Genomic DNA, 11858 nt, shown 5'->3' on the forward strand with positions numbered 1-11858 from the left:
TCCATCCATCCATCCTTCTATCTGTCCATCTGTCTTTCCATCCATCCGTTCATCCATCTTTCCATCTGTCCGTCCATCCACCTATCCGTCCATCCATCTATCGTCTGTCCATCCTTCTGTCTGTCCATCTGTCCATCCATCTATCCATCATCTATCCGTCCATCCATCCTTCCATCTGTCCATACATCTGTCGTCTGTCCATCTTTCCGTCCATCTATTGTCTGTCCATCCATCTTTCCGTCCATCTATTGTCTGTCCATCCATCTATCCGTCTGTCCATTCATCCATCTGTCCATCATCTATCTGTCCATCCATCCTTTCATCTGTCCATCCACTCATCTGTCCATCTATCTGTCGTCTGTCCATCCATCTTTCCTTCTGTCCGTCCATCCATCCATCCGTCCATCTGTCCACCCGTCCATGGGCACTGGGGTGCTTCCCTGTCCCAGCTGCTGTGCATAATGCTGCCATGAACACGGGGGTGCCGGCATCTCATTGAGACCCTGCTCTCCGTTCTCCGGGGAACACACCCAGACGTGGAATGGCTGGGCCATGGGCTCATTCTGTGCTTAGTGTTTTGAGGACCCTCCACAGTGTTTTCCACGGCGGCTGCACCATTTTACACCCCATCGCCCGCCCCCCGCCCCCGCACAGGTTTTGTTTCCCCACATCCCCGCCATCTTTTGTTTTCTTGTTATTTACTCAGTTTTTAATAGTAGCCATCCTAATAGGTATGAGGTGGTTCTCACTGTAGTTTTGATTTGCATTTCCCTAACAACAGTGACACTGAGCATCCTTTCATGCCTATTGGCTGTATGTGTCTTCTTTGGAGAAATGTCTAAGCCCTTTGCCCATTTTTAAATCAGGTTGTTTGGTTTCTTTTATGCTGTTTTAGAAGTTCTCTATATATTCTGGATAGTAATCCCTTATCAGATGTATGGCTTGCAAATAATTTCTCACATTCTATACAAAATTTTTTCATTCAGAATGTCCAATTTGTCTATTTTTTTTTTATTTTGTTGACTGTGACTTTGCTGCCCTATCCAAGAAATCACTGCCAAACCCAGTGTCATGAAACTTTTGTCCTATGTTTTCTTCTAAGAACTTTACTGTTTTAGGTCTGACATTTAGGTCTTTGATCTAATCTAAGTTAATTTCTGCATATGGTGTGAGGTAGGAATCTGATGTCAATCTTTTGCATGGGGATGTGCAGTTGAAAAGACTATTCTTGGGGCGCCTGGGTGGCTCAGTCGTTAAGCGTCTGCCTTCGGCTCAGGTCGTGATCCTGGGGTCCTGGGATTGAGCCCCGCGTCGGGCTCCCTGCTCTGCAGGAAGCCTGCTTCTCCCTCTTCCACTCCCCCTGCTTTTGTTCCCTCTCTCACTGGGTCTCTCTCTGTCAAATAAATAAATAAAACCTTAAAAAAAAAAAAAAAGAAAAGACTATTCTTTCCCCATTAAGTGGCCTTGGCACCTTTGTTGAACATCAAGGGCCACATATATGAGGGTTCATTTCTGGGCTCTCTATTCAACTCCATTGATCTCAATGTCTGTCTTTATGCCAATATCACACTTTTTTTTATTAGTGTAGCTTTATAGTAAAAGGTTTGAAATTAGGAAGTGAGGGTCCTCCAGTTTTGTTCTTTTTCAAGATTGTTTTGGCTACTCAGGGTCCTGTGAGATTTCATAAAATTTAGGATGGGTTTTTAAATTTCTGCAAAAAACATCATGGGGATTTTGATAGGGATTGCTTTGACTATAGACAGCTTAGGTAGTATTAACATTTAGCAACATTAAGTCTTCCAATCCATCCACTTGGGATGTGTTCCCATTTATTTGTGCCTTCTTTAATTCCTTCCAGCCATTTTTGTAGTTTTCATTGTGCAAGTCTTTCACTTTCTTGGTACAGTTAATTCCTAAGTATTTTATTCTTTTTGATGCAATTGTAAATTGAATTTTTTTTTGTAATTTCCTTTTCCGATTATTCATTGCTAATGTACAGAAATGCAGCTGATTTTTGTGTTGGTTTTGTGTCCTGCTACCTTGCTGAATTTATTTTTTTAGTTCTAACGTGTGTGTGTGTGTAATCTTTGGGATTTTCTACATGTAAGATCATATCATCTGCAAACAGAGATAAATTTTAATTCTTCCTTTCCAATTTGGATGTGTTTTATTTATTTTTCTCCCCTAATTCTCTGGCTAGAACATCCAGTACCATGTTGGATAGAAGTGGTGAAAGCAAGCAACCTTGCCTTGTTCCTGATCTTAGAGGAAATGCTTTCAGTCTTTCACCAATGAGTCTGATACTTGTAGTGGGTTTTCACATATGGCTTTTATTTTATTTTCATGTATCTTCTATTCCTAGTTTGTTGCGTTTTTTTTTTTAAATTATGAAAGGGTATTGAATTTTGTCAAATGCTTTGCAGACCTACATCAGGTTGAGATGATCATGTGGTTTCCCTCTCTATTCTGTTGGTGTGACATATTACATCAATCAATTTTTGTATGTGGAACCACACTTCCATTTCAGAAATACCCACTTGGTTGTGGTATATAATCCTTTTAATATGCTGCTGAATTCTGTTTGCTAGTATTTCGTTGAGGATTTTTGCATCCGTGTTCATCATGGATGTTGGTCTATGGTTTTCTTTTCTTACAGTCTCTGTCTGACTTTGGTATCAGGGTAAGGCTGGCCCCATAGAATGAGTTGGGAAGTTTCTCTCCCCTTCAATTTTTGGGAAAAGTTTGGGAAGGACTGGTGTTAATTCTTCTTTAAATATTTGGTAGAATTCACCTGTGAAGCCGTCGGGTCCAGGGCTTTGCTCTGTTGGGACATTTTTGATTACTGATTCAGTCTCCTTACTAGTCGTAGGTCTAGTCAGACTTTCTGTGTCTCCGTGATGTAGTCTTGGTAGGTTCTGTGTTTCCAGGAATTTGTCCACTTATCTAAGTTATGACAATCCCTTTTATTTCTGTAGAATCAGTAACAATGCCTCTGCTTTCATTTTAGATTTTAGTAATTTGCCTTTTTCCTTAATCCATTGGTCAAATTTTTGGTTGTCAAATTTTATGGTTTTTTAAAAAATATGGTTTTTAAAGATTTTATTTATTTATCTGAGAGAGAGTGAGAACATGCACGGGTGGGGGTGGGGCGAGGGACAAGCAGACTGAGCTGAGCTTAGAGCCCGACCCGTGGCTCGGTTCCATGACCCTGAGATCACATCCCATGCCGAAATAAAGAGTTGGAGGCTTAACCAACTGAGCCACCCAGGCGCCCCTGTCAATTTTGTTGACCTTTTCAAAGAACTGCTGAATTTCTCTCTCGTTTTTCTGTTTTCTATTCCACTTATCTCTGCTTTAATCTTTATTATTTACTTCTTCTGCTAGCTTTGTTCTTTTTCTAGTTTTTCAAGTTGTAAATTTAGGTTGCTGATGAGATCTTTCTTGTTTTTAATGTAAGTATTTATAGCATAAATTTCCTCCTTCGCACAGCTTTTGCTGTATCCCACAGGTTTTGGTAAGTTGTATTTTCATTTGTCTCGAAGTACTTTCCAATTTCTCTTGGATCCATTAGTTGTTTAACTGTTGTTTAGGGGTGCCTGGGTGGCTCAGTGGGTTAAGTGTCTGCCTTTGGCTCAGGTCATGATCCCAGTGTCCTGGGATCGAGTCCCACATCGGGCTCCCTGCTCAGCGGGGAGTCTGCTTCTCCCTCTCCTTCTGCTGCTTCCCCTGCTTGTGTTCTCTCTCTCTCAAATAAATAAATAAAATCTTTTTTAAAGAGTATGTTATTTAATTTCCACAGTTTTGTGAACTTTCCAGTTTTCCTTTTGTTATTGATTTCTAACTTCATGCTGCTGTAGTCAGAGAAGACACTTTGTAAGATATCTATCTTTTAAAATCTACTGAGGCAATTTGTGTCTGCCCTCCTCTTATAAGGACTTTGTCACTGAATTTAGGGCCCAGCTGGATGATCCAGGATGATCTCTTCATTTCAAGATTCTTGACACATTGACAAAGACCTTTTTTCTAATAAAGTCACATTCACATGTTCTGGGGGTTAGGAAATGGACACATCTTTTGGTGGGGGTCACCACTTAACCCACTATGGTCTACCTTCTGGTCCCTCAAATCCACATCTGTCCCACCTGCAAAATATATTCACCTCATCCCAACATCTTAGCATAAGCATTGCCACCTCAGGAAGGCTCCCCAGCGACGTCTGAGCCGAGATACTCACCCCGGTTTCCGTCCACCAACCCCGTGTGCATACCAGGGCTGCTGGCTTTCATTTAATTCCCATCATTTACCACAAAGTACCTGAAAGTATCTCACCTATCTACCTGCCCACCTGTTTCACCCCCTACCCAGCCCAGCCAATCATCCATCCATTTGTGAAATTAAAGAACAGAGTTTCTCTTCGCGAGGAAAGCCTGTTCTATATCTCAGCCTCCCTGCCACCCCACCAGCTTCCCCTCCTGTTAAGGGGGCTTCCCGTGCTCACATCTGGCCCTCCCTCCACTCTCTTCTCCACCACGTCCCATCACGCTATCTGGGAGCATGCAAACCAAACCGAGATTCTTTTTCCTTCTGATGTGAAATCTCCAAACAAAGATGTAAAAACAAAAAACCCAAAGAACCTTAGAAGTATCACTTTCGCAAATGAGAAATGACGTGTTACAGTTTCCATTTGCGGTACAACTATTACCTCATTGAAAGACGAAAGGTTAAGTTTTTTGGCGATGAACTTCTTCAGGTGCAGCACTGTTGCCTGGGCCGAGCAGCGGATCCACTTGCGTTTCAAGCCCCGCAGTTTGCTGCTGTTGCATTCCAGGCAGATGCTCACCTGTAAGAGACAGGCACGGCTGGCAGCCAGCAGGGGCCGCGGCGCGGCGCTCTGAGGCTCTCAGGCCTGCTCAGTCCGGGAAACGCCACAGTGCTGACCTGGTGAAATCAGAGTCCGTTCTGACTTCAACACTGTGGAAAAGGGTTTTACTTTGATCATTTTATGCACGTTATCCTAAATCTGTCCACCATTCTGTGAAATATAACCTAATAGTGTTAATCCTGTCTTATCAACATAGTACTTCAAAGTAAACCTGGAATGATTTACTCGTTGTACACACGGCACTGGTCTCGGAGGGAAATGGACGCAGACTGCCGCCCCCACAGGCTGTGCTGAGTGCTCTGCGGGCATGATGAGGAAGGACACACAGCCCGCAGAGGCGGTGCCCCCGGCTCTGCATGAATGCACCGAGGAAGGCCTCATGAAGGAAGCAGCAGGATACCTGGCCTTGGAACAGGACGGCAAAGGCACTAGAGAAGAAAGGACCCTGGGCTCAGGAGAAAACCATAAGCAAAGGCACAAAGTTTGAAAGTTCAGTTACCTCTTGGACAACCAACAATTCATTGGGGTCACAGAACACGGTGTGTGACAAGGAACCTCAACATAACTAACTAAAAGCGAATTTGGGACCAGGGGGTCCCTGGCAGATGCAAAAGGAAGGACCTGCTCGACACAGCACTCAAGAACGAATAATTCTCCAGTAGCAGCGACAAAAAATGGCACAATCAAACCCCACAAAATTCTGATAAAAGAATTAACAAAGGAGGGATGCCTGGGTGGCTTAGTCGGTTGGGTGGCCGACTCTTGATTTCAGCTCAGGTCATGATCTCAGGGTCATGAGACTGAGCCCTGCGTTGGGCTCTGTCCTGAGCATGGAGTCTACTTGAGATTCTCCCTCTCCCTCTGCCCCTTCCCACTGCCTGCATGTTCTCTCTCTCCAAAAAAAAAATAGAGGAATTAACTGAAATATGTAGGTCTAAAATTACTAGAGATAAAAAGAAGGAATTAAAGGGGCGCCTGGGTGGCTCAGTTGGTTAAGCGACTGCCTTCGGCTCAGGTCATGATCCTGGAGTCCCAGGATCGAGTCCCGCATCGGGCTCCCTGCTCGGCGGGGAGTCTGCTTCTCCCTCTGACCCTCCCCCCTCTCATGCTCTCTCTATCTCATTCTCTCTCTCAAATAAATAAATAAAAAATCTTAAAAAAAAAAAAGAAGGAATTAAAAACAAAATACACTATGAATAAAAAACAGGCAGGTATAAAAGATAACCAAATACAATTTGTAAAAACTCAGTGGGTGGCTGAACCACAGATTAGTCTCAGCACAAGACAGACCAGTTTCATGAAAGATCAACTTGAGGAAATTACCTAAAAGAAGTACAGACAGCAAGATAGCAATTAAAATAACAAAACAAAGAAAAGGTAAAGGGGTAACAGACTGAGGAGTCTAACACACATGTAACAGAAATTCTGGAGGAAGAAGGGAGAACAAGGGAAAGGTAAATTTAAGAAATAAATAACGACTAAGGATCAAAATGATGGAGGACTTAAACTCTCAAATTTAGGAAGCAAAAGAAATAAAGGAAACCTACACCACACAGATGTGGGGGAGGCACCAGGAGGGAGCAGCAGGTAGTCCTCCCGATGAGGCCGCTGTGCCTGCAAAGCTCAGAAGAAGGTGAGCAGGGAAGTCACCACTCAAGGGCGCAGATGAAATGAACCGTCTGTAAGCGAAACAGAAACTGACGAGGAGAGGGGACCCCCGTAGGCAGGTGAGCTCGGGGGCAGGACGCCAGTTCCATCTAGATCGCTCAGGGAGTGTGGCAGGTTGGTTTCTTTTTTTTTTTTTTTTTTAAAGATTTTATTTATTTGACAGAGAGAGATACAGCGAGAGCAGGAACACAAGCAGGGGGAGCGGGAGAGGGAGAAGCAGGCTTCCCGCGGAGCAGGGAGCCCGATGCGGGGCTCGATCCCAGGACCCTGGATCATGACCTGAGCCGAAGGCAGACGCTTAACGACTGAGCCACCCAGGTGCCCCTGGTTTCTAATTTTTATTTGGAAGAGCAAAGGGGCATGATTAGTCAAGACGATTTTGAAGAAGAAAAGTAAGGGGGTCTATGCCCCATCAGAAACCACAGCTTAACAGGTAAAATAATTAAATAATTGTAACTCGGTAAGTTCCTTGTGGTTTTGGCACAAGGGAGACAACAGCAGTGGAACAGAACAGAACCGACCCAAGCATGGGTAGAAACCTGCACGTGGTACGATTCTAATCAGCCAGGTGAGGAGGGCCTATTAGCCGATGCTGAGGAGCCAACTGGTCAACCTGGGAGGGAGCGACTCGACCTCCCCTCCAGCTGCACACAAATCACCTGCTGGTGGCTTATAACCTCCCTGTAAAAAGCAAAACTTTAAGATACTTTACAAGAAAACATAGGAGAACATACTTACGACCTTGCGGTGGGGAAATTTCCTGAAATACGAAGGAGAGCCTCGAGGCCGTGCACGGCGAGGGAATGTCAGACCACCCAGTACACAAAGTCCATGACAGAATAAGTAATTTGGTAAAGAGCGGAGGCACCAAGAGAACTGAAACACTTGGGAAGACGCTCAACACCAGTGGAAAAGGCCCCCATTACGGCTCCGTGGACTGTACGCACACGAAGACAGGAATGAGGACGACAACGAGGCATCACGTCTGGGCACAGCGAGTCCTGCCGGGGAGCCATGCCAGTCAGCCCCTCAAGTGTCTGAGCACCTGAGTGACCAGGACGCCAGACAGAAAGGTCAGTGAGCAATGACACGGTGCCGTCCTGCCTGTGCACATGGCAACACTACGTGGTGACATTACGCATCCCCAGACTCTCAGAAACATAACCGTGACTGAAAAAGGTCAGTTGTAGACAGACATATGCTCTGTTTCCTACGGTTTATGGCTACACACACATGTCAACATAAGTCCAGCAATCCAGCCTAGCACACAGTTCTCTGTTCACGGGGTGTAAGAGCCCCGAGCCCTGTGTCCTCCCCAGGTCCCCAGTGTGTCCCACAGGCTCACTTTCACGCATGTCCCAAGCCAAACTCTGGCCACCCCATGCCACCCCCTGCCCGAGCCACAGAGGCTGCCTGGTTGCCTTCCCACCTGGGGAGCCCTGGCCTCCCCGAGCTGAGCCTTCTGCCCCGGAGGCGGGCCGCACCCCCTCCGCCGCAGGGCTCCACACTCACTGCCCCCTCCCTCCTCGGCAGGCCCTGCTGCGAGGCCCTGCTCCAGCCCACCCTCCTCCCTCTTGATACACCTGGAGCTCCCTGACCCGCACATCTTCCCTTGCAGATGGCCTCCTGCTCACAGCTCGGAGGGGGTCGGGGCCCAGACAGGGTGGGTGCTTGGGGTTTGCGGGATGCTGCCAACCCCCCACCCCACTGTCCCACGGGGCTGAGGCTGCACCCCCAGCCACCAGCACCGCACAGGCACATGCCGCATCCCACATCCCACAAACCTGGGAGGGCAGGCATCGACAGACTGGGCCTGGCTCCTCCTCCCTGGGGCCTGGACACCACGCCCAGCTGTCCTGGGCTCAGCACGAGCTTCCCAAGTGAGCAGCGAGTGGGGATGTGGCCACACTGCCCGACAGTTCAAAGCTCTCACTAGCCCTCCTGTGGCTGTTCGTGCAGGGACCCCCATGGGTCAAGGGCACCTCTGGGAACACTGGACAGCCCATTTGCTCAAAAGCCGGCAGAATGTGGGCCTTATAGGAGGGTCAAATTGTTCTTAAAAGTAAGTGTATATGCTAATTTTCTTATGTTTGCTTTAGTGACTCAGCAGTGCTCCAGAATCTGCCCTTTACTCCAGGCCCACCTGGCAGCAGTCCAGGGTGGGCGCGCTCATGTCCCACGGGCAGAGAGAAAGCTGCTCTGGACAAGGGTGGGACCAGGGCCCGGGGCAGTGGGAGCAGCGGGAGGGCAGGGTGCTGAGCCATCAGGGTGTCTGAGCAACACTTCCAGCTGACTGAAACGTCACAGTGCTCCATGAGGAATAAATTCAGAATAGTGCCAGACACTCCAATTCTCTGCTGAACAAAGACCAAGGGCTGCAGCCCAGCCACGGCTCAAGAGCAGTAAACCCTGACAAGCATCGAGCGTCAGCGTCTGGGCCTGAGGACTCCGGCCTGCTGGCAGACTCGGATTTGGGGGCTCAGACTTCTCTTAGCTGTTTTTCTTTTTCTTCTGCTGATGCTTGGTGTGAAAAGTGCACAATTCAGTCTAGTCATCTGAGTGACAGAAGAAGGAAGGATTTGTCTTCAAAGTTACTCCGAATTTAGAATTCGATACCCAACCACGTTATCATGCAGACATGCACGGGAAACATGGAGGGACTCAAAGTCCATGACACACACACCCTCTCTGAAAAGAAATGAAGAGGGATGCCTGCCCCTCCAGAGGAAACAGACTCCACAAAAGGGGAAGATGGGATAAACCAGCAGTATAAGCAAAAAGCCCACAGAAACCCATACTACCTTTTGTTAAATCTAAATAATTATTGGGGCGCCTGGTGGCTCAGTTGGTTGGGTGTCCGACTCTTGGTTTCAGCTCAGGTCCTGATCTCGTGGGTTGTGAGATACCAGAGTCTGCTTGAGATTCTCCCTGTCCTTCTGGCCCTCCCTCCACCCCTGCATGCACACTCTCTCTCAAATAAATAAATAAATCTTTTTAATTTATTTATTTGACAGAGACACAGCAAGAGAGGGAACACAAGCAGGGGGAGTGGGAGAGGGAGAAGCAGGCTTCCCGCCGAGCAGGAAACCCTAGCAGGACCCTGGGATCATGACCTGAGCCGAAGGCAGACGCTTAACGACTGAGCCACCCAGATGCCCTTAAATAAATCTTTTTAAAAATAACTTAACATGCGATTATTCAGGTTTTTCTCTTATGTTCTTCCATACGGTTTCAGTGGCTTCATTTAGCCTCACACAATTCTTGTTAGAATATTTCTAAGTTTGTTTTTTTTTTTAAAGATTTTATTTATTTATTCATGAGAGATAGAGAGAGAGAGGCAGAGGCAGAGGGAGAAGCAGGCTCCCCGCAGAGCAGGGAGCCTGATGCGGGACTTGATCCCAGGACCCTGGGATCGTGACCTGAGCTGAAGGCAGACGCTTAACCGACTGAGCCACCCAGGCGTCCCTATTTCTAAGTTTTTATTAGTCATGTGAATAAGGCCCCCCCACGCCTGGGATTACTAACCTTATTCCCTAACGAGCGACACGTTCTACCAGTGTCCCCGTTGATGGTCTTAGGTTACGTCAGACAACGGTGTGACACGAGAGGGACAACGTTCTGCTCTGCCACACACACACACATATCTCTTCTAGGTCTGTGTCCTCAGTGTGTGCCCGGACTCTTCAGAACCATGCTGAGTAACAGCTGATAATGTGCACTTTCTTGTCTCTCTTTTATTTATTTATTTATTTATTTATTTATTTATTTATTTATTTTTTAAAGATTTTATTTATTTATTTGAGAGAGAGAGAATGAGAGACAGAGAGCATGAGAGGGAGGAAGGTCAGAGGGAGAAGCAGACTCCCCGCCGAGCAGGGAGCCTGATGCGGGACCTGATCCCGGGACTCCGGGATCATGACCTGAGCCGAAGGCAGTCGCCCAACCGACTGAGCCACCCAGGCGCCCTTTTCTTGTCTCTCTTATTAATGAGATGATGATTCTAATTTTGGTATGATGACTGCGAGAGCTTTCAGGTTAGGATACTCTATGAAAAATCTCGGTAGACACGGGTATGGGATTGGATCAAACGCTTTTACAGCATCTCTGTGATTACTTCTCCTCTTTTAAGTGGCGTATATACACAGATTCCTCAACGTTGCATTGTTTCTTGTCCTTTAATACATGACTGGACTGTACCTTCTTTGATGTAATAAGTGCACGTGCACAGAATCATGCCTGGCACTGAATTATCCCACCTGGGGAGTGGTGTGGAGAGGGCAGACTTTAATTTTTTTATATTTAAAATGTTTTATAGTGAGCATATATTACTTTGGCAATTGAAAAGAGATTGTAAAGAAGGAAAAACCACAGAGAAGTGTTGGCATTTTAACGTGTCTACTTTCTTGGCTACTCGGCCTTTTCTTTTTAAATGGAGGAAACACCCCAGGGGAGAGTTAGTTTTCTGAAGCCCACTGCAGCGCACGTATGGAAGCATCATCTACCTGCTCGTCACTTCTGTGGTAGTCATTGTCCTCTTCCTGCTTCTCTTCTGCTGCTTCTTTGTTCGAACTGTCATCTGCTTTGGTTTCACCTTTGAGCAAAAACAGAAGATACTGTATTACGAAATCCAGACTGTTAAACCATTATTTTTTTAACTGTACAGCATACTCAAAATGCTATAAAAATTCATTCAAATAAGACAGTTGCACCTTCAAAAGGATACGAAATCGGGGAGAGCTGGTCTACAGAGCACCCGTTAAAACACCTTGTTCCTTCAAGTGTGGGGGTCCCAGGGAGCTGACGTCAGCTGTACCTGGGTCTGCGAGTGTGCGTGGGAGGGCACAGCCAGCAAAGGCTGACGGGGACGGTGAAAGGGGCAGAGAAACCACCCCCCTCCCGCACCCAGTACTATTCAACGCTTAATATAGCAACTACCAACTAGGCATTGCAGGGCTCCTACAGTCTTTACTGCTCCAACGCCACCTTTAAAATGGAGACCCCGTTGTAAGTAAGTTTTCAACAGGCAAGATCCCTGGCTTCCCAAACAGCCCCCAAATGCCTCCCCCTCCCTCCGCAGGGGTGCAGCACACAGATCCTGCCTTTCCTAGGGGCCAGACAGGACCTCTCCTTTCCTCTAACATTGTTAGAAATACACAGGGCAGTCTAGAAACCTCTCAGGAACCCCTGTGGTTACTAGAAAAACACCGTGGCGTGAAATATTTGAGTAATTTGTTGTAATATGTACAAACTAATTTTACCCTGAAGCAGGGCAGACAAAACTAAAGGGAAGTCTCAGGAGGCCCACCTG

The 11858-nt window shown here is 46.6% G+C and overlaps 1 protein-coding gene across 3 annotated transcripts in view; it reads right to left on the reverse strand.

The window, feature by feature from the left end:
• The window catches only part of PCGF3 (polycomb group ring finger 3), a 54814-nt gene that overhangs the window by 6574 nt on the left and 36382 nt on the right, over nucleotides 1-11858 (reverse strand). For 2 of the 3 annotated variants that reach the window (XM_035005523.1, XM_035005524.1), the window contains 2 exons: nucleotides 11053-11141; nucleotides 3781-4840 (listed from right to left, as the gene is read on the reverse strand). In XM_035005523.1, coding sequence (XP_034861414.1) covers nucleotides 4538-4840; nucleotides 11053-11141 — 392 coding nt within the window. In that variant the 3' untranslated portion in view covers nucleotides 3781-4537. Of the gene's footprint in view, nucleotides 1-3780; nucleotides 4841-11052; nucleotides 11142-11858 lie in introns of those variants that run through there. The other variant, XM_035005525.1, reaches the window with a different exon arrangement.

This window comes from Mirounga leonina, unplaced genomic scaffold (genome assembly GCF_011800145.1).
Source record: "Mirounga leonina isolate KUSES-001 unplaced genomic scaffold, KU_Mleo_1.0 Mir_129, whole genome shotgun sequence".
NCBI classification, from domain to species: Eukaryota; Metazoa; Chordata; class Mammalia; order Carnivora; family Phocidae; genus Mirounga; species Mirounga leonina.